Source organism: Sciurus vulgaris (assembly GCF_902686455.1).
Source record: "Sciurus vulgaris genome assembly, chromosome: 3".
Taxonomy (NCBI): Eukaryota; Metazoa; Chordata; class Mammalia; order Rodentia; family Sciuridae; genus Sciurus; species Sciurus vulgaris.
The window spans coordinates 34,016,731-34,039,255 of record NC_136463.1 but is presented as its reverse complement, the minus strand read 5'-3'; the positions used below and the strand labels follow the sequence as shown (position 1 = coordinate 34,039,255).

At 41.6% G+C, this 22,525-nt stretch overlaps 1 protein-coding gene and 1 long non-coding RNA gene across 5 annotated transcripts; one reads left to right on the top strand and one right to left on the bottom strand.

Moving 5' to 3' along the window:
- Positions 1-398: 398 nt before the first annotated feature.
- VEZF1 (vascular endothelial zinc finger 1) lies at positions 399-13,551 on the top strand. 4 transcript variants are annotated; one of them, XM_079131419.1, is made up of 6 exons: positions 399-742; positions 5,424-6,118; positions 6,890-6,953; positions 8,266-8,467; positions 9,824-9,973; positions 12,791-13,551. In XM_079131419.1, the coding sequence occupies exons 1-6, from the start codon at positions 710-712 to the stop codon at positions 13,216-13,218; spliced, it is 1,572 nt and encodes a 523-aa protein (XP_078987545.1). In that variant the 5' UTR covers positions 399-709; the 3' UTR covers positions 13,219-13,551. The 4 variants fall into 4 exon arrangements, with proteins under 4 accessions (XP_078987545.1, XP_078987546.1, XP_078987543.1 ...); XM_079131420.1 differs by having other exon boundaries at positions 400-742; positions 8,284-8,467; XM_079131417.1 differs by lacking the exon at positions 399-742 and adding an exon at positions 1,554-2,162.
- Positions 13,552-14,551: 1,000 nt separating this feature from the next.
- Positions 14,552-20,319, bottom strand: LOC306656381. The gene is made up of 2 exons (XR_013762499.1): positions 18,021-20,319; positions 14,552-16,788 (listed from the first exon to the last, which is right to left on the bottom strand). It is a non-coding gene; the product is annotated as an uncharacterized lncRNA (long non-coding RNA).
- Positions 20,320-22,525: the final 2,206 nt, after the last annotated feature.

Below are 22,525 nucleotides of genomic sequence, written 5' to 3'. Positions count from 1 at the left end.
GGCCATTCAGAAGGCGATGGCATATCATACCGCGAGCGCCGACGGCTTAGCCGGCCAGGAATAAAATGACAGGGAAGAGACTGGAGTCGAAGGGGCATCCCCCAATTTGTAGGTGGGGGTTATGCAGGAGTGGCTGAAGAGCCAGGTGACCGCTGTGGCTCGTGCCCTCTGCTGAGGGTCTGGCAGGGATGCGACGCTGCTGGGCACCATGTCCTAGTCACGCGAGACGGCCCAGCTGTGCCCAGCGGGCCAGCGCCAGACCCTGGCGTCCTCCATCTTCTCTCCTGAGCTCCCCCTGCTCCAGCTGCCTGAGCCACGGACCGCAGCACCACACACCCCCGCGGGGGGGGACGCCGCGCCCCATCCCCGCCCCCGGCCCCACCCCAGTCCCCCCGCGGGGGCCCTGACCCCACCGCCGGCGGGCACTGGCTGAACTCCGAGGCAGTGAGCCGGCAGCGGGAACGCTCAGAAGGGGTCCGGGCAACTGGGGGCGGCGGCGGCCGGGCCGGGGCTCCCCCCCCGCCCGCGCTCGCCGCCGCGGTGGTGCGTCCCGGAGGTTACCGGAAGTGGCCGCGCTCGGCGCTGCCATGTTGAGGAGCCGCCGCTGCCGCTGCCGCCGCCGCCGCCGCCGCTTTGTTGTCGCCTCCTCCGGCTGAGGAGGCTCCCCGAGCGGGGGGAGTGGGGAGGAGGGGGGTCGGCCACCGCAGCCATGGAGGCCAACTGGACCGCGTTCCTGTTCCAGGTACTGGGGGCCCCCCCGGGGGGGACGGGGGGGACAGGGGGGCCGGGCCCCGGGCTGGCGGGCGGGCGGGCGGGCGCTCCTCCTCCCCTCCCTCCCGGCTCCGCTCTCCGGCCCGGCCTTAATCCCCCTTTGTTTTTCCGCCCGCCCGCCCCGGCGGAGCCCGGCTGCTGAGGTGAAAGGAGGCGGCCTCACGGGGTGCGGGGGAGAGAACAGGCCTCGGGGTGAACCCCGGGCCCCCCCCCAGCACACACGCACACACACACACCCTTCCCTCCCGCTCTAAAGGGGAAGGGAGGAGACCGGTGGCTGTCACCACCCCGCGGGCCACAGAAAGGAGGGCGCCGGGCCGCTGGATAGCGCGGGCCCTCGGTCACTGCGCGCCGGGCCGGGCCGCACCGTGGGGTGAGGGGGTCCCCGGGTCCTGCTCTGAGTCTCCTCCCCCCACACACTTGATCCATCTTTCGCTCGCACTCCTTTCTCTTTCCCTCCCTTTCCTCTCTTTTTGTGTGTATGCGTGTGTGTTGACTTTCTGACCTCCTCCTGCATCCCGCGAATAGCGGGTATCCCTGGGTTCCCCGCCACTCCCCCTTCCCGCCGCCCCTCTCGTGTTTACCCACTTAGAAGGGGGTGTTGTGCGTGCGTCTCCCCTCCCCAAACTTTTTCACTAGGTTTCTTTTTTCTTTCCCAAGCCCCAGCCGAGCCGTGGCAGCTGGCACCCTCTCCCTCTGTCCATCCCTCCCGCCGTCCCATTCAGCTCGGGGAATCCCCCAGCCGGGCCGGGCGGGGGCGGGGGCGCGGGGGAGCGGCGGGGGCCGGGACTCCTGGAGGCCCGACCTTTCCCGGAGCGCTTTTCTCTCGCAGCCCGCTCGAAGGTTTCCTCCAGCCAAGTGGGGAGACCGAAAGCGGAGAGCGCAAACAAAGTCCGCTTACAAAGCCCCTAGATGAGTCACTCCTTGGGGTGTTGGTCTCCGCTTTTTGCAAGAAACTTAAAAGTGACTGTTGCTGATATGTTGACCATCCTCTAACCCTCCCACTTTAGGTGGGGAACCCTGTTTGGGAGATGTAGGCTGAAACTTTTTTTTTCTGCTTCGTTTCGGTTTGCAAACGAAGCATTTAGTGGGCAGTGGAGATGAGCTCAACCGAGAAACTTCAGAACCGGAGGAGGTTAGGAAGCTCGTCACTTTTAAGTGCGTCCTTCCCGCCTCTATGAGTTATTTTCCTTGTTTGAATATTTCGTGAAATCCCAAACGCGTATCTTTGGCGCGAGACCTTTCGGAACTAACCAGGAACGGATGCAGAATTTTCAAATTATCCTTCCAGCCTCCGATGCCATCCCAGTGGCGTTAATATGGGGAATGGAGAATTCAAAATCACTTTTTGTGTGAACCTAGTTTATTGTTATAAGACGTACATTTCGAATGTGAGCAATTTGATTTTTAAGTAATTGTCAAAATATATTCGGGCTTCTTAAAATTTAAAAATACCCAAAAGTATGGAGCTTCTCCCTTTTCTTATTTTGATTTAATATTGTTTTATTGTGTTTTGATGAGCTTGATATTAATGTGATAAATCAACTCAAGAATGCATTGGAAAAGAAAGGATCCATTAACTAGCCGGCATCCAGGTTGTTAAAGGTGTCAGTGCCTTCTTTAGAAAAGTTCTCAGATGGACATTTTAAAATAAAGGATTGATGGACATTTTAAAATAAGTGATTTTCACGTGATTAAAACTCTATTAAACTTTGTGACTAAATTTTCTGGAGATTGAAAAAAAAAGTTCTTTATGGAAAGGGATAACTCATACATAACTCAATTTTGAAAAGCTTAGTTAAATGATATTTTGTAATACTCCTTAAATTATTATTCTTCCCCTGGATAAAGCACATGCCAAGTATTTCTTGATCAACTTTTAAATAAGATTTTATATTAATTTTTTTCAGCTTTAAAATATTTTCTCCATTTGGAGAAATGTGAAAGCTATTATTTGATTAAGAGTTAGGCAACTTGTGCAGTGAAAGTCGTTGGAATACAATTTAGAGCTGATAATAGTTAAAGGGGTAAAAATATTTCAGTCTTTTCTAAAAACAAGTATGAATAAACTTAAACCAGTTCTGATTTTAAATAACTTTCACTGGGGAAATGGAGAATTAGAGTCTCTGGTTTGTTTCCTGTAGCATCCTGTTGAATTTATACTTTAAAGCAATTTAATACCTGCTTGCTTTCCAGATAACTTGGTGGAAAGTAAAAGTCATAGCTGTTAAGATGTTTGATGGATGATTCTCTTAACAGGACATTCAAGATATGACTCACTGATGCTAATTTGTTTCAGTACAGAATCCTTTACCCTCTGGCACTGGAGATTTCATGGTGCCGTATCCTACCACCCTGGGTGATGAAATAACATTTCTGTTTTGTTTTTTGCAAACCCCAGAAAAGGAAAGCTTGGAGCTTGGGCAGGGCTAAAAAAGCTTTACATTTGAAAGAGGAAATAAAATTAAAACTTTGAGTCAATGATGCTAGTCAAATAAAAACCTCCCTAGAAGTTATATTTTAAAAATAAGCCACCTAACTAAAGGTAGGCCATGGTTGTTACTTTACCTTGTCTCTCCTTGAGAGAGAAAGTTGGAAAACCCAGTTCCCTCTATGAAGACTAAATGTAGAAGTGTGAGTATCCTAGGAATCCTCAGAAAATAATTCAGTAGTGGTTCTACAGCATTTCACCCAAGAAGCAGGGACCTGATGTGACCTTTGGGTGAGAATGAACTTCAGCAATGCTGTACAAAATACTTCATGTTGCTACAGACATCTGGATTGGTAAAATGGTAGTAAGAACTTTTAGTACTCCATTGTACTGATGGTTTAGAATTGAAAAATGCCTCAAAATGTTATAAGTTTGAACTTTGTCCTAAAGATTTTCATTCCTTACCATCTGATCTGTTAGCCTTTGAAATTATATATCTTGAGCTGTCTTCAACTATTAACCATTTGTATACTGTATGGAAACATGGGTGTCCTACAGCCAGGGTGGAAAAGGAATAGTATTAGAATCCAAATACTATAGTCTGTACTAATACCACCTAGTAGGTGGACCCCAACAGTTATAGGAGCTGCACATTAAAAGTGGACTGTAATTCAATATGAGCATTAAGTCTAGGAAGATACTCATAAGTAATCAGTTTCTGAGAGTGCCTCCCGGACCAAAGTTTATTTAAATCAGAATTGTTAAATTGAAACTGATAACTCTGGATACCACACCTCCTTATCATTTGGGGAAGAATAATTCCATTCTAAGCCGTTGTGCTGCCATTAAGTAAACATGGAGCAATGTGTGGTAGATGTTCTTATCCATCAGGGGAGGAGCTGTGTGTATGTGTTTCCTTGTTTTTTCTTCTTTAATCAGGTTTGCTGATCAAGTGATTATAGAGTGAGAAGGGTAAATAACTGTCTAAAGTATCTAAAATGATGGAATGGGCCCTTCCTAGCACATTGTATGCTAAAAATACTTGCAGCTCTTACCTCTGAGTGTCCGTGTTCTTTTAGGATTACAAAACTCAAGCATCGGGTCTTGGGCTTATTCTCAAGGGCTTCAAAATAACGTTGGTAAAGAACATACTAGAAAGAAGTAGTTCAGGAATTTTTTTGTTCATTATTTCCTAAATATGTGTCTATATGGAGGTGTGGAGAAATTTGAAAGAATCAAAACCAAGAGAGTAACTTCAGATACCAAGAACTTGATCCACGATGAAATTTTGATTTCAGTGCAGCTAAAGAAAATTTCCACACAGTGGTCCAGCCCCCACTTTTGGAGTGGAGAAGCACATTGTAACAGCAAATGTCTAATACTTTATCAAAACCTACAACTGCTGGAAGAAGATGGACGTGAAAGGAACTTAAGTGTTTACAATTTGTTTTTCTCTAACTAATCTGTTTTTAAGGTAGGGTTTGAACAACTAGTGTTGCTAGAGGATATAGACTCTAGTGGAAGATTAAATGACCTGAGAAACAAGTGACAGGTGTTTTGCCATGGGCTACCTTCATAGATGCCTTCCAGGTTGATTAATAGCAGATTTCATTTCAACCAAATTTTTAATAAAGTGAAAACTTTAAAACTAACAACTAGCATATGTATTTTGAGAACTGGGTTTCTTTCATCACATAGCAATAGCTCCTTTCTCAGTCACTTAAGTTTTCTTTTGATGGAAAGGGAGGGACATGGTGCTTTTCCTTTTCTGGGTAATAGGCAAGTAGATGATTATGTCATTGTGTGTGAGTGTGCATTTGTGTGTTGTTGCAGGAAGGTACTCTTAAATACTTAAGTCTGGGGTGTAATTTTTTTTGACAAGTTATTTAAACTTGGTTTCAGCGCTAACAGACCAATGCAAACTGATTTCATCAGCTGCTGTGCCCCTTATGATTCAGGGTAGTTTGTAGTTCAGTCAGCTATTTGAAAGCAAGATCACTGTCAGCAACTTAGTTGCAAAAGTTTTGTGTCTGCACAGTGATTTTTCAATGCTTTGTATTTGGAGCTCTGAGAATAACTAGGTGATTGCTGGATCTCTGCTGCAGAGAATCACTCACAGGCTCTTCCACTGTTTCTTCTGGTCTCTATTGTCTGGAACATGTTGAATTTTGAAGGTCATTGTGAGAGGCTGAGTTTCTTAAGTGTAAATGTTTGGTTTTAGGCCCATGAAGCCTCCCATCACCAACAGCAGGCAGCACAGAACAGCTTGCTGCCCCTCCTGAGCTCTGCTGTGGAGCCCCCTGATCAGAAACCATTGCTTCCAATACCAATAACTCAGAAACCTCAGGCTGCACCAGAAACATTAAAGGATGCCATTGGGATTAAAAAAGAAAAACCCAAAACTTCATTTGTATGCACTTACTGCAGTAAAGCTTTCAGGGACAGCTATCACCTGAGGCGCCACCAGTCCTGCCACACAGGGATCAAGTTGGTGTCCCGCTCAAAGAAAACCCCCACCACGGTGGTTCCCCTTATCTCCACCATCGCAGGGGACAGCAGCCGAACTTCGTTGGTCTCCACCATTGCAGGCATCTTGTCTACAGTCACTACATCTTCCTCGGGCACCAACCCCAGTAGCAGTGCCAGCACCACAGCTATGCCTGTGACCCAGTCTGTCAAGAAACCCAGTAAGCCTGTCAAGAAGAACCATGCTTGTGAGATGTGTGGAAAGGCCTTTCGAGATGTGTACCACCTCAATCGGCACAAGCTCTCCCATTCGGACGAAAAGCCCTTCGAGTGTCCTATTTGTAATCAGCGCTTCAAGAGGAAGGACCGGATGACTTACCATGTGAGGTCTCATGAAGGAGGCATCACCAAACCTTATACTTGCAGTGTTTGTGGGAAAGGCTTCTCGAGGTACTGCGTTTTGCTTTGCTTTTTTTTTTTTTTTGTTTTGTTTTCATTATGGTTATCCGTGAACTTCAGTTTTGTCTCTGTGTGACCTAGAAGATATATGTGAGAATAGATGTGGGCAGGCCTGTGTTATTAGTGGAGATTGATGATAGATAAATATTACACCTCCAGGTCTAATTCCAGTTTGGTGTGGTTGACAAGTGGTGTCATAGTGATTAGTCTGTTACTTTGTTTAAGAAGTCCCTTAGATTCAGGTCTTCATTTAGCATGTGGGTACTTCTTATCACTACAAAAGCACTAGTTTCCAATTTAGCTGAGAGACTAGACATGAGGTTTACTGTGCAAATCAAGGAAACTTATTTCCTGGAAGTTGGGATGACCTTGGATACTCTTAATAAAACTTTTAAAATGTTTTCCCATTTTTCTGTGGGCACTAACATTTTACTAATGGCATTTTTAAAAACTTTTAGAGTTAATATAGTAATAGCTATTCCTGGTAAGTGTTAGGACTAAAACTTTGGGTATTTTGTGATTGTAAAGAATCAAGACCTAATATGATTTGATGTTGGCTAAGAGAAAATGAACAGGTAAGCACTTTTTTGTTTGTGGTTAAGAGAGGTAAGGAGGCTTGCATTGGGGGGAGGTGGAGTTGGTAATTCTGCTACTTTCTTTAAAATGCTCCCCCCTAATCTGCCAAGCACTTAAGCATCACATAAGTAACATTTCTCTGTGTGTGTTCCATTACATCTTCTATTGAAACTCTCTTTTTCACAGGCCTGACCACTTAAGCTGTCACGTAAAACATGTCCATTCAACAGAAAGACCCTTCAAATGCCAAGTAAGAGTTAAAATGACTTATCCTTAGTGTAGCACTTAATGCACATTATCCAGAAAGTCTGAGCCAGTCAAATCTCACCATTCTTGAATAGGTGTAAAATCACTGACTTGAGTAAATGTGGTCCATTTGAATTCTGGTTTTATAAACTATAAATGACAGCTTCTGTTTCTATAAGACAAGATCATTGAAAAATGTAAGTGTTGTTTTTGTTAAATTATATTTCCCTTTCCTTGTGCAACAGCATTTTTGGTAAAAATTGTAGTTTTATAAAAGTTGTTATATAATTAAAATGAATTTTGAAAAAGGTTTTAAATTGATTTCTGGACTGATGGTTAAGGGTGTTTTAACTGTAATAGGAGAAAATAAGAACTTTTCTTCCAAGTGTTATTATTGACTAGATTTTTATCTTCTGTTATCAAATTAGAACATTTTCTAGTTGGTTGAAAATCTATTCAGGTTAACGATTTTTTTCTTTTTCTCTTCTTTTCTCTTTTTTTTGGGGGGCAGGTACCGGGGATTGAACTCAGGAACACTCAACCCCTGAGCCACATCCCCAGCCCTATTTTGTATTTTATTTAAAGACAGGGTCTTACTGAGTTGCTTAGTGTCTCGATTTTGCTAAGGCTGGCTTTGAACTTGGGATCCTCCTGTCTCAGCCTCCTTAACCACGGGGATTATAGGTGTGCACCACTGCACCTGGCAAGGTTAACGATTTTATTTGATATGTTATGATAATGAAAAGGTTAAGAACTTTGTTAAATTAAATGACTATTTTAAGCATCACTAATCCAAACAAATCCTAGTTTGTTGTTAGAAATCCTATAGTGCTCCTTTCAGTTATGTTTGTTAATGATTGATTTTTAAAGTAAATGATTTGAATTCTAAGAAAAATCTGGTTGGAGGAAGGAAGCTTGTGTCATTGAGTACTTGCTATGTGTGCCAGGCTTTTAATCCTCTAATAATTTTTGTAATAGGTATTATTATTCCCATCTACAGATGAAGAAACATTCAGATAGGTTAACTAATTGTTCAACATTACAGTGGTTAGTGAATGGTGAAGCTCAGTTTAAATCCAGGTTTAACTGACTCTGGTTCTCACATCCTTTCACTACTCTGTATTGATATATATTTTCTTCCCCCAAAATGGAAGACTCTAAAATTCATCAGGTGTTTTAGTATGATTATGATTCTGAGTAACACGTGCAATTAAAATTCAACTAATTCAGTCAGCTTGCTGACATGGGTAGAGTAATGCATAGAATATAACATACTTTAAAATGAGTAGAACAGGATAGTCTATATTTAAAAAAAGTTTTCCTCCCTCATGCAGACATGCACTGCTGCCTTTGCCACCAAAGACAGACTACGGACACACATGGTGCGCCATGAAGGCAAGGTATCATGTAACATCTGTGGGAAGCTCCTGAGTGCAGCATACATCACCAGCCACTTAAAGACGCATGGACAGAGCCAAAGTATCAACTGTAATACATGTAAACAGGGCATCAGTAAAAGTAGGTGTTGCTTCAGACCTTTGCATTTCAGAGTGATGAAATCTAGATTTTTAAAAAATATATCAAAGGTATTTTCATGTGTTCTCAGGGCTGTATTAATGTTCATCTTACATGTTTCCTCCTATCACTAGAACGTGCAAGCACGCATCTTTGGAGAGAGTATGTTAGTGTGGGAACTGTGCCTTACATGCATATATGCAAACAGCATTGATGAGCTCCCCATGCTTGTCCACATAACAACCATACCAGAAGAGCAAAATTCTCCACAACACTTTTTCAGTGTGTCCTTTTTTCTATGGAGTTTGAATAAAAAGCTCTAGTTTTTAGAATTGAGGCAGGAGAAACCACACTGGGCAGCTGTGTTGTATGCTAGGCAATTTTGTTTTTATTTATCATTAAGATTTTCGAGTATCAGCATCTCCTAATTCCAGATCATATTAATAAAATGTCCTTAATGATAACCTTAAAGATGAAAACTATGTTAAGTTTGCTTTTCAAATCCAAATTTGTAGAGAAATGGAAATACATATCCATTTGAAGGTTTAAATGCTTTGCTCATGTTAACTGCAGAATTGAAGATAGAATATTCCAGAAACATATGGATAAAATTTAATACTTGTATTTACCCAGACTTTTAAAAATGTTGCCCTAATCACTAGAAGAAAGTATTTTCCTAATTTTTCATTTTATTGTATATGTATTTTATGCAACAGAAATAGCAAATTCTCAACAACAAAAATAGGTAACCAAAGTGAATGGGAAAGAAAGCTTGTGTTTTAAATCTCATCCATCTTTGCTTATTTGTAAGTACATTGCATTTATTATCTAGCATCTTGTACTTTACAAAAATTTACTTTTAGTGTATGTCAAGTAAGCAAATATATTGGATATTTTAATGAACAAATGTTGGTGAGTCTATGCTAATATTACCCAACCTCCATTTTTAAGACACTTGCCTTTTCTTAAATGACAGTTACTTTATTTACCATACTATATTTTGCTTGCTTCCTTTGTTTTTTGAGGTATTGGGGATTGAACCCAGGGACCTCATGCTTGTGATGTAAGCACTCTTCCACTGAGCTACATCCCTAGCCCCAAGACACTTGCTTCTTAAATAGCAAAGAATTCTTTTCTCCTTTGTATAGGTTTTTCCTAGTTCTCTAGATTTTTTAATCAATTTGTTTATTTTGATCAATATAGAAACAAGCAGAAAAAAAGATGCACTATAGATAAATAGATGAGCTGTTAAATGATAGAGGTCACAGAGGCATAAGGAGTCAAAGTACTTTAAATTTTAGAAAAATGGTCACGTTTTTTCAAGGTAAATACAATGTTTGGGGTTTGTCTTTGGAATAGCATGCATGAGTGAGGAGACCAGCAATCAGAAGCAGCAGCAGCAACAGCAGCAGCAGCAGCAACAGCAACAACAACATGTGACAAGCTGGCCAGGGAAGCAGGTAGAGACACTGAGACTGTGGGAAGAAGCTGTCAAAGCAAGGAAGAAAGGTAAGATGAGGCATCTAGTGTTCTAAGTGTGGCTTGAGAAAGTAATTTAGTATGCTAAGTAATCAAAGGCAAGAAATCACAGGGTAAGAAATCTAGCTTTATGGAAACACATGCTGAGAAATAGCTATAACTTCGTATTGTCAATAGAGTTTACAGACAAATGTTTATTACTAGAAAATAAAAAGTCTTAGTACTTCCTATCACATTCTTAATTTTGATTTGGTCCTTTGTTGTACTCAGAGTTCTATTTTTAATGTTCATTTTGATGTCAACTTCCATGCATTATGGGCTCCTTTTTTTTCTTTCTAAATATTCCCACTTTTAGAGGTGGATGAAACATCCTTGTGTGTATGGAAGTTCATTTTCTTGTAACTATGTTATTTTCTGCACTTTACTGTTCTTTCTCCCTTGTATTCTTTGATACATGATTCAGACTATTTAATGCTGATGTCTTTTCTCCATGTCTCACCCTTAATCTCCTTTCATCTATTACTGGGGACAGCCTTAGCTTAACTTGTTTGCATTTCCATAGAGACACTGCTGTAAATTTAAAAAGTTGAGATTGATTCGCTTTTCTCTATGTATATCTTAACAAATCAGTCAGAGGATCCGTTTTCAATTTAATAGTTACAGCTTTGACTTCTGGACTATTGTATAGTCATTTCAAATAAATCATTTTGTCATCCCACTATGAGCTGTAGGCCATTCCTAAATTTCTTTTTTCCTCCTCCACCCCTGCCATGTCTTAGTGCTTTAAGATCTAAGGAATCTTCTACATATAGGTTTGTCTGTATGTAATTCCTTTGTGGTGTAGTTTTTTTTTTTTTTCCCACATTTTACTTTCATATATTTTAACTGTTCCCTTCATCAGATTCCTTCTAAACATACTGTACTTGAATAAAGATAAAAGGAATAGCATCCTTCTTCATTCATCTACTGTCATTGAAGGAGTGCATCTTGTTCCTATCTTCTAAATGAAGATTTGTCATTATTTTGAGAAAATGTTTTGTACTAGGAAAGGGGGTGGCAAATGAGGAGGAAGATAGGAACTGGCAGTGGGGAGCAAAAAAAAATGTAGTGCTATGATAATTATACAGTGGGTCAAAAGGATATTATGCAGGATATTAGAGAAGGAGTAGAAATGAGTGTTTTAAGTCTTAGTGAAAGGATAGTGTTGAAGCTGGAGGTTTAGGTCACTGGTTGAGCATTTGCAGGGCTGTGAATTTGATCCCAGCATAGATGGGGGAAGGGGAGATACTGTTAAAATGAAAGCACTGGAGGTGTGAGGGATGGCACACAAAGTGAAAATTCCTGCTTTGGAGGAAGCTATCCTTAGTAATGCTACCATTACCTCAAAAGTGAGTTAGCTTTCACTCCCATTCTCTCTCTCTCTACACTCTTCTATTTGGTATTGTATTTCAGTTTGCTTTTGCACAATAAGACTTGATTGTTTAGCTCATCTTCTGACCTCCATTAAACAAAATGCTATTGTGTTCCCATTTGTACCATGCATGTCTCTGGAAAAGACCACTGATGTTAGAAACCTCTGTATTCATGTTAGTAAATGTTGATTTTGGGGGGAGAGGAGATTCCTGAACTGAAAATATATATTTGAATCAGCAATGTCTTTTTATTAGACCTAAGTAAAATAATATAAGTTCCCAAACCTGAATGAAAATCAGATCATCTCTGATGAACCTTCACAGATTTTTCAAGTTTTATCTCAATTTCACTATTGAACTTCTTGGGGATACTTTTTTTTTTTTTTAAAGCTCTCTGGATAGATGACTGATCCTCAGCCAGGTTTAGGAATTGCTTGCATGGAGTGTGGAGACCCCAAAGTTATGTTGATCAAGGAAGGGCTGGAGAGGAGTTGGAGGGGGTGCACCTGAGGTGATTTGGCTTACGGGTCCACCGGGCGGACGAGGGGTGGGGTTGCCTGGTTTTCCTTCTTGGTATGCTTGATGGTGTGTGTTATATGTGCAATTAAGATAACTGGGCATAAAGTATGTGATTTTTGTCAACATCAGATAAAGAAGAGGAAGTGTGAGTGAGGAGAACACAAACCTATTGAGTAGTTTTTTTTTTAATTTTAATACAATTAAGAAACATCAGAAACTACAAGATTATTTAACTAGAAAATTTTTTCTGTGACTCAGATAAACAGATGATACTAAAATAGCTTGCTTATCATTCCTCAATTATATATTTTTAAAACTTAACAGAATGTAGCTTTACTCCTGAGAAGGCTTTAACATACCATCAAGTACACACACCTTTCTCTGCTAGTTACAGTGTGCCTTATGAGAAGATTTTTTGGATTATCTGTTATTGTGTAACTATTACCAGCTCTGTGTAAATAATCTCTTTTCACCTGGTCTGCTGGTGGTTGACTCAACCCAGGAAAGTTTTTAAAACTCAGAACTACATGAAATGGTAGAACTACATGAAATGGCGAACACTTAGCTGTACTTGGTATCTTTGTCCCCCACTCCCCAGAATGCCTTACAGATTTTAAGTGATTCTCCCAACGTCACTGTGAGGTAGGTAAGTAAATCTGAACTTGAAAAACCCAAAGCTAAACAAGTTACCTAAGTCTTTACAGGAGGTACAGCATCAGAGAAGAGATTTGTATACTGGAATCTCTAGCTCCCGAGCTTTTACTCAGAGGGAATCTCTCTTCCTGTTGAGCCTTGGCAGAAAACTGTAATTTGATTTATTAAATGTTCATCCTTTTTAATTAAAAGAAGTGATTCAAACTGTGAATTTTGTTCACTTTTTTGAGAGTCTAAAGCCCCTTTTGTCTTCTCATTTTAGAAGCTGCTAACCTGTGCCAAACCTCCACGGCTGCTACGACACCTGTGACTCTTACTACTCCATTCAATATAACATCCTCTGTGTCATCTGGGACTATGTCAAACCCAGTCACAGTGGCAGCTGCAATGAGCATGAGAAGTCCAGTAAATGTTTCAAGTGCAGTTAACATAACCAGCCCAATGAACATAGGGCACCCTGTAACTATAACAAGTCCATTATCCATGACCTCTCCTTTAACACTCACTACCCCTGTAAACCTCCCCACCCCTGTCACTGCCCCAGTGAATATAGCACACCCTGTCACGATCACATCTCCAATGAACCTGCCCACACCTATGACATTAGCTGCCCCTCTCAATATAGCAATGAGGCCTGTAGAAAGCATGCCTTTCTTGCCCCAAGCTTTGCCTACTTCACCGCCTTGGTAAACAGTATTATAATATCAAAATATGGGTTAAAGTAAATATTTACCAGCAACTTACTCTTAGTTGATTAAAGCAAAAAGCAAACCATGAAATTGGGAAATATTATTACATTAGTTAATAAGAGTGTAGTAGCATTTTCCTCCAATTTGGCTGGGATGGTTCAAAGTAGGGTGTATATGTAACTTATCACTGGACCACTTTAGTTTAATCAAAAATTCCTTTTAGCTGACATAATTGCTTAAACAGAATAGTATTTGGCAAGATAAAATGCCAGAATCAAAACCAATCATAAAAAAAAAAAACCATCAAAATTTAAAAAAACAAAATAAAAAAACAGCATTACTGTTTCTAATCCCAAGAAATCATTTTGTTCTAAACACTAGCAGAAACTTCTCCCTATACAAGGTGGATGGCTGATTTTAACCTGAAATTCTAAATCCACAGATTGAGAGCTAGTGTAGAATTGTCTGTTTATTGTTTTTATGAGTAAATACATGCATTATCATAATAAAATGCATTTCAGAGAATATGCATTTTACCTTTGGGAATATGTTAATTTCAGGCAGCATTCCCTATGGGAAAGGTGATACCAGCTCTGATATGCAAAGCATATGATAATTTATCATTCTAACTTCAACATATAATAGGGATTGTGACCTGATATTTGGAGATGTAAATATTGCTCAGCATATTAATCCTGATGGAATATAGCATTGTAGTTGACTTTTTAAAAAAATTTTAAAAAATATATACAAATTGTGTTTTGGTAAGAAAGGCCACAATTGACAGGAGAAGTCAAGTGTATGGACCCAGGGGTCCTAACAAACAGGCCAGTGGGACTCCTGTTCAGGAGCCAAGGAGTACTTTGGAACAGTTTAAATATATTGCTTTAAATTGGAAGACGCTGGAGGCACTGGGATGTAATATGCCCCTCTCTCTCCCAATCAGAGCCTGTTGATGTTACAACAGGGACAGATGTGTTAGATGCTCACTAGAGTTTATGTCTTATATTAAATTGTATACAGTTTTTATTCTAACCACTAACTAGGTAGTATGCCCCTTCAGAACAAGCAGAGTATATCTTTTTTTTTTCCTCCTTCCGTTTAATCAAGTATTGTGCAGATTTGTTCAACTTTGTAAATACGGACATCACTTTTTTTTTTCTTTGATAAAACACTTGTATCAGCTTTTTGGTGTTTTCAGGGAGACAGCGGTCTGTACTCTCTGTAGAAACCCAGCAATGATTGTGCACGTTGAGACATGTGCTTTTTATTTTTTAGCAGGATATTTTATCTCTGTACATAAGGTAGAAACCAAAAGCTAGGGAAACAGATACTCTTTACACCATCATGCCACACATTAATGTTTGTAAAGCATTGTGTTTAAAAAAGAGTTAACTAAAACCAAGATGCTGTGATTTTTTTTTTTTAGTTGCAATGATTGTTTTTTTCCATTTTTAATCTTGCAGTTAAGACAAATGGAAATTAGTTGTGTTAATCCTGCAGAATGTTTGCAGGACTGACTATCAAACTGGATGACTTCCGTTTATACCCCACTGTGTCAGTTCAAGCATAAAAATACCTTGCATCTGAGGCAGACTTCCTATATCAGGGATAGGTATCTGTGTGTCATTATACAAAACAGTTCTAGGGGGTTGAACTACATAGTAAAAAAATAAATAAATAGTACCTAGTGTAAAATAATTTTATAAATGATCTTTTGTACTTTAGGACATTAAATTGTACAACTTTTGTATATATAAGAGCTTAGAAACTTTCTGTTTAGCAGGAAGGCAACACATTCCTACACTTTTAATGTATATGTTTGTTATAATGTCCATGTAAACATGCCCTATGTTTGTGCCTTTTAATTAGTTTGTCTCAATAAACAAAATGTAGAGAAAAATATGTAGCTATGACTTTGTTACAATTGTTCTTATCCACAGTACAAAAATGGTTTGTTTTTAATATGTAGAGCATTATGTGTGGACTACTGGAAGGACTCATGTAGGGAAGGCCCAGGATTGGCCCTGCTGAGGCCTGGATTGGGAGGGCAGGGACCACATTTGGAGGAAGCCCACATTTTCTGGCATACATACCCAAGACTGGGTTCTGGCTCTGCTGCTGGGACCAGTCATTTCTTTCTGGTGGACTAGCAGTCATAATCCTCCATGATTTAGACAGCCCAGGCTTCCTCCGTAGTGGCCCAAGGAGCAATTCTCAATGGGGGCAGATGTGATGGACCCTACCCCCAGGCCAGAGTGTGGTTGTCAGTCTCCTGAAAGAATTAGTTCTTTTAAAAAAAAAAAAAAAAAAAAAAAGATATATACTAGAAATTATTGTTTTATCAATTCATTGTATAATAAACAGGAGTGAGACTTCATTGTATGACTTCAGTTAAAATGCTATTTTGTATGCATTCTTTATTCACTTAAGAAGCTTGTCTGCAATAATAAAACCACGTCGTGTCTTCTTTTGGGAGGGAGCAAGTTGATGGCAGGATTGGGGTGAGGGCTGGCCACTGCAAAGGGGCCAAACAGGTTATATGGTGAAACCCTCCTGTGTCTTGGAACTGGAATTGAGTTGCGATGCTGATGAACTGATTCAGCCAGGTGTTGAAGGTACGACGGCCACCGCTCTTCAGAAAGGCAGAGTATGTTTTTCCCTTCTGGTTATAACCTGGTTGAGAGCTTCCCCTTTATCAGATTGGCAGCTAAATGGTTGTATTAGATAATCCTCAAATCTGACATCCAACCTGTTATGCTCTCAGGCTCACTGCTTGGCCTGCATTTGCCTTGTATTGTGTATCCATTTCCCTCCTAAGGTGTGCTCCTAAATGAAGGTTTCTATGTAAGCAGATGATGATTTTACCTGTCAATACCAGCACTGTATTACTAACATGCAAAATATTGCAGATTTATTTTGACAAATTAAAGTTAACCAGTCACAAATGTTATGATGGATTGCTTAATACCTCAGAAGCTTCATCAATTTGCAATGATAGAGAAATCTTTGAAGCACTACTTCTCCAGGTGTATACTTCTCAATATTGGACTGAAAGGGAGGGAGGGATCATGTGGGCTGGTTGGTATCTCCATACCCCAGAAGACAAAGGGTGAAAAGGCACTAAAGTGACTGCAGAGGGGAAATACCCATACCAAGCATCTCCACTGAAGACCAACAATGTGCTGGACGATGATGGGCACTTAAGGACTTGTAAAAGTGATTAAGGCATGGTTGCTGCTGCCAAAGAGGCTGTCAAGGGAGGTGTGACGTAAACAAATGACGATATCACTAGATAGCAAATCAAGATGGATTTGACACTTCATTTATTGAAAAAGTTTTGCATACCTACATGTTTTATATAGAATTGAGGCGTTCCAAACTTACCTTGATAATTGCTTTAGTCTCTATTGACTCACTGAATATAGCTGGAGGGAAAGTGTTCTTTGTCGTGTTCTCTTGGGAATAAGAAGTTTATTTCACTGAATTGCAGTTAAAACTTTCCAGTCCCAGGTGTCCAGGTGTCTGCTCTTCTCAGGGGGCCCCGTAGTTTGGTTCTCTCTGAAGAGACCTGGTTTGGAATGTAGAAAGGATAGTGGAAGTTTCATTTCAGTATCCTCAAGAATCACTGGACAGAAAGTCCAATCTGTTTGTGGATTAGAAATCAATTTTCTCTCCTGCCTTAATACAACTAGTCCTTAATCTACTACCATCCTCTGCACTTCCTCTTTAAAGAGTCTTGTAGTCTAAAAGAATTATCATTTGTTCCCATATGGATCTATACATCTCTTCACTGCTGGCCTACCCCTGGCAGGTAACTGAATCATCTCCCACTAAACCCATGGGGCAGGCTGGTCAGTGTACAATGATCCAGGACTGAATGCTAACTGAGTTTGTGTAGTAGTCCAGACTCTAGCTTCTCTTGGTGGCCACCTTTGGGCAATGTAAGGCCCATTTTGTTCCCAAGAAAGGGATGGAGGGCCAAGGGCTTTACCTCAGATCTTTGTGTGAGCAAGCCTTCTCCCTGAACTTACCCACTAGGGGTTGGCTAGTTAAGTCTTCCTCTTCCAAAGACAAGCACTTGGACCATGAGAATTCATATATAGCACTTTATGAAAACTGTCCTCCCATGGTAAAGGAATGAAGTCACATACTTCAGATCCTGTATCATCACCAACTTGCACCATAATTTCAGATATTTTTTTCGTCACTATGTTAAATTAACGTCCCACCTCCCAAACCCTAAATATCCCTTGGAAAAGTATATAAAATAAGAGCTTAAAACCACTACTCATTTTGGACTGAATCCTTTCTAGTGTATGTAACTTAGCCATGCAGGTAGAATAATGTGGGGTGTTTTGTAAATTCTTGTTTACCAAGTTTCCTCAAAGTGGGATCCACCTGCATTTTGGCTGTGTCAACCCAGGTCAAAGATGGACATTTGAGGAAAACATTCTATTCTGTCAGGAAGCTATTTCTTTGGCATGACAGCTGGGGACTTTTGAAAAGACGAAAAGATGAAGGGGAATAGAAGGGATATACCCTTTCAGAAACGGGTCCTGCAGTTCATGCTGGCAGTCAGTGCTCAGGTCCAAGACTGGGGCAGATTTGCCAGTTCTAGAGAATGCTCATGGAGAACAGAGCCAACCTCAAGAGACCAGGTTGGGAAGCTAGGCTTTTGTACATCTTAGAGGCAGTTAGGGCCCCCAGAGCCTTTTCTGCTCAGGGTTACTAGAGTCAACCAGATCTAAAGTTCTCACTTGGATCCCAAAGGCCCTTGCTCCAGAACCAAGAAATTCCTACCTTTGTTGGTGGTGGGAAAAGAGCCAGAGGGAAATCAGTCTTGTATACGTGGGGAAAGGGAACAAGGAAGTCTTGGACATTACAAAGAGTCTAAGGAAGAGGAGAGAGAGGGATTTTGAAGACAATGTCCTTGGGCTACCTGTGACATCACCCCTCCCCCACCTCTCTCCTTTCCCCATGCACCACCCCTGAGCTGGACCTGATTATTCAGAGGACTCAAGTCAGGCTGCTAGTCCCAGCCAGCTGTGATAATTTCAGCTACTGTCAATAGGCAGAAAAGAAGATGTGCTTTCCTTGGCTGGATAAAAGATAAAACGAGGAGCTGAAGAAGCAAGCAAGATTCAAGTAATGAGGAGGGAATTCAGGAGTTGGGAACCAGTAAGGTGCTTCCTGCTGGAGGAGGTGATGGACCCATTCCTTTCTGGAAACTCAGTTTCATCCCAAGAGCGCAGGCCCTGGTTCCAGGGGAGCCTTCTCCCACACAAGGGAGTTCTGTCCACCCCAGAGGCTTTGTCATCAGGGATCTCGAAGGGAGAAGAATGGGGTGGGGTCTTTGGGAACAGAAGGAGAAAAGAGGCAAAACAACAGCTTATACTGTCCCATGGGCCTAGGATACCTTCCCCACAATCAACCCTCCAACCTACTGTCTCCACTGTGAATCCCTTGACATCTAGAAAAGCCATTTAAATGTCACTCCCTCTGAAACTTAAGGCATTAGCTTGTTCCACCTTGTATAATAGGAGGTTGGAAGATATTAAAATAAAGGTGGGTGTAGTCCAGTACCTCAAGAAATGAAGACAGGCCCTACATTGGACTGTAGGTTCCAAAAATTGTGCCAATCTTAACTCTCCCATTCCAAATTAGTGGAGGCACAGCAGGCTGTGATTTTTGCTGATTTTGCCCTTCGTGGATGAGTCCCAATGTCTAGGAGATCTGAAATGCAACAAGGAGTCAAACACCAAGGCCAGAAACAGGAGCAATTGGCAAAGTAAATGAGGAGACCCTCCAGAAGATCCAGAGCAGAGGGTGATTTAGCGTAAGGGATGGAATGAAGGGGTGGCGGAATCACAATAAAGGGTTGCAATCAAGAGCAGAGGCTTGGAATCTGACAGGCCCACTTGGAGCTGTGTGACCTTGGCATAGTATATAACCTTTCTGGTCTCTTTCCTCAGCTGTAAAATAAGGACAGTAATAACTACAATCTAGTACAGTTTTGATCTAACTCATGTAAAATTTCTAGCACAGAGCCTGGTATAGAATATGAACTCTCAAATCTAATGCATCCCCTCTTCACCTGGTCTTCCTGTTTCCTATCTCAGTCATGGCAACATTGGTTCGCTCAAAAGCATCCCTTGAAAGACCTGCAAATGAGCTGAATTCATCCTGCATGGCTTCCTCACCTCAGACTGGAGATTTGGGATTTTGTCACCTGGTATGGAAACAAAAGCTTCATTACAGAAATGAGAAAATTCTATGGGAAACGTCTGAGAAGCAGATAGTTGAAGGTTGGCTCTAGATGTGACAGGGAGGTTTTCTGATTAGACCCAGGGAAGAACTTCCAGGCTTGAAGATATGTGCCTATCTGGGGTGCATCCTGCTTGGAGAATTGTTCCATCTCACTTCACTTCCCCATATTAAGGTTCCTGTACAGCTGCCCTCCGTAATTTTTATCCTCCTGAAAATCAGGGAGTTAGTTCTTCTGAATAACTAGCTGCAAGCCTCCTCTTTCCCTTCCAAGAAGAAAGGGGAGGGCACCACCACCTACCCAGGTTGGTTGGAGAAGAGGCCAGACATCCTTCGAGCCCAGCTCGCTCCAGAGGCTGTCCTCACAGCTGCATCTCCTCTCACAGGGCGTCCTGGATTCAGGGTCTGAGAGAGGAGTCCCACAGAGCGCAAGACAAATGTGGGTGTTGCCATAGCCCAGGATCAGCCCAGGCCTAGCATTCGCTGTCCTCCACTTTTTGGTTTAACCTACTTTGCCAGCTTCTGGGCGTCCTCTCCGCCTCCTTCTCCCTAGGAGCTGGAGCCAGGGCTTGGGGGGCGGGAAGCCTGGGAGACAGGCGGACAAACAACTCTTGGGCGTGTTGGCCCCGTGGCCCCGCCCCGACTGGAGCATCGCCGAGTTGGGATTGGTTGATATCTCCTGGGTTCTGATTGGCCGGGTGTCGGTCAGGCTGCTCATTCACGGCATTACTACGGTATCTACCGAGGCTTCGATTGCTGCACTCTGACAATAGTTGTACTCATCCTATGTAAAAAGATAAAATTCAGTTCCATTGTTTTCGCAGATGATGTGCCCTCAAATACAAAGCTGGTTCCCTCAAGGATGACTGAATCTCAGTTTATTGTATCCTACCTCCAAATCACACATGTGCAAGAGATCTGGAAGAGGCCTATGCGAAGCTGTGGAGGGCTGCGTTCTGCATACCCAGGCAAGCCGCGGCTTATCCTGGGAGGTCGGTGGTTTGGTGGGTTGACCCTTTTTTTGTCAACACCAGTCCTTTCTACCATCTATACTTACGTCACCTTTTCTTGCCTTTGATCACACTGTTCCACGTGTTAGGAATGCTTTTTCTTATTCACCTATGTCTACTACCTTTTCATTTTTTTTAAGCTCGGAATTGAACCCAGGGCCACTTTGTCACTGAGCTACATCCCAGCCTCCTGCTTCAGGTTCCCAAATTGCTGGGATTACAGGCGGGCAGCATTGGATGACCTTCACTAGTTTCAAAATGTGGTTAAATGCTCTTGTTCACTAGGATTTCCCTTAGAGAAAAAGCTCATGGCAGGGCTTAAGCAGAGAAAACACAAGGCGAACATTAGGGGAAAAAATGTTTTTATTTGGAAATGTTTCCAAACTTAAAAAAAGACTTGCAAAATTGAAAATACTACAGTCAACACATATGTACCCTTTACCCAGAATCAATGAATCGACATTTTATTCCTTGCTTAATCACTTGTGGGCTCTATAGATCTAAATTTTTCAGGACCATTTCAGAGTTCCATACATATTGTCTTTACCCCTAAATACTTTCCTGTGTTTTTCCTAAAACTAGGTTAATACTCTTACACATTTTACTTATTAATTTTATATTTTTAAATTTATTTCATTTGATCTACCATTCAAATTCCAATTTTATCAACATTTCTTTTCTCCTCTAGTATAAGATCTAGTCTAGGGTCAGGTATATGTGTTGTTGTCATGTCTCTAGTCTTCTCAATTCTGGAACATTTATGTATCTGAAAAATTTAAGATACCCCTTAGGCTGGGGTTGTGGCTCAAGGATAGAGCTCTTGCCTAGCATGTATGAGGCACTGGGTTTGATCCTTAGCACCACATAAAAATAAATAAATAAAATAAAGGTATTGTGTTCATCTACAACTAAAAAATAAATATTAAAGTTTTTTTTTTTTAAAATACCCCTGCCTTATTTTTTTACTAGAACATTCCTCGTTTTCTGTTTGTCTGACATTCCCTCATGAAGTTATGCATTGTTAGCTGGAATACAGCATAGGCAATGTGTCCCCAGGATATCCCATTTGGTGTCCCTCTCTCCCTCATAGATGACATTAATTTGGACCATCCAAATCAAAGTGTTGTCTAATTTCCCCACCATATAAAAGCCTCCCCCTACACTTTACTAATCAGCAGTCTAAAGGGAGACTCAAGGGACTGAGGCAGGACCAGGTTTATAACTTGCTCCATATTTATTGTGGGACCTTAGGCAACTTATATGACCTGTCTGTGACTTAATTTCCACATCTTTAAAGCCTGGTGTTAGGGGTTTTCTGAAGATCAAATGAGAAAAGACATGCAAAACTACTTAAAACAGGGTCAGACACATTGTAAATGTTCAAGGAAGTTTATCATCTACTACTATTATTATTTTTAAGTGAGTGTCAAGGCAATATTCTCTTTGCCATTTTAGAGATAAGGAAAATGAGACTCAGAGAAGTTAAGTAATGAGCTCACTGTCACCCAGCTAGGAAGTGGTGCAGCAGGGATTATTTGTACCCTAGTCTTAGTGGCTCTAAGTTCTGGGCACTTAGCTACTGCTTTATGCTTGGGGTTTCAGAGAGAGTTCAGGATGAAAGGGGCATCCGCAGCTGCGGGGGAGACCAAACCTTCTTACCTTGGACCAACAAACCTGCCTCCAGCCACAGTGAAAGTATTTGTAGTGAACATTTAACTCCAGACCCTCTTTCCCCACAACTACTCCAATACCCTCATTGGGGTCCCTCACTGCTTCAGTTCTTGGTGTTGTCAGGGAAATTAAAGTATATTTGACTGTAAATTTGTGATTACTGTCCTTTTTAAAAGCCCTGGATGCCTCCCCCACCCACAGCAGATTCCTTCCTGCAGTGTTCCAAGCAGGTCACTGTCATGCCTCACTTACCCTTCCATACCTACCTTGCTGCTACCCACCACCCACCCTGCAATTGCCATCTACCCCCTCCCCCACCACCTACCCCCTCCCCCACTCTGGCCATGGCCAATGGTCACT

What these genes read in the sequence shown, in the direction of transcription:
- VEZF1 (XM_079131417.1), top strand. Translation starts at nt 2,091, where the DNA reads ATGGGGAATGGAGAATTCAAAATCACTTTTTGTGTGAACCTAGTTTAT. An exon ending in ATAAGACGTACATTTCGAAT is followed by an intron (nt 2,163 to 5,423) that starts GTGAGCAATTTG and finishes GTTTGGTTTTAG; the next exon opens with GCCCATGAAGCCTCCCATCA. An exon ending in AAAGACCCTTCAAATGCCAA is followed by an intron (nt 6,954 to 8,265) that starts GTAAGAGTTAAA and finishes ATTTAAAAAAAG; the next exon opens with TTTTCCTCCCTCATGCAGAC.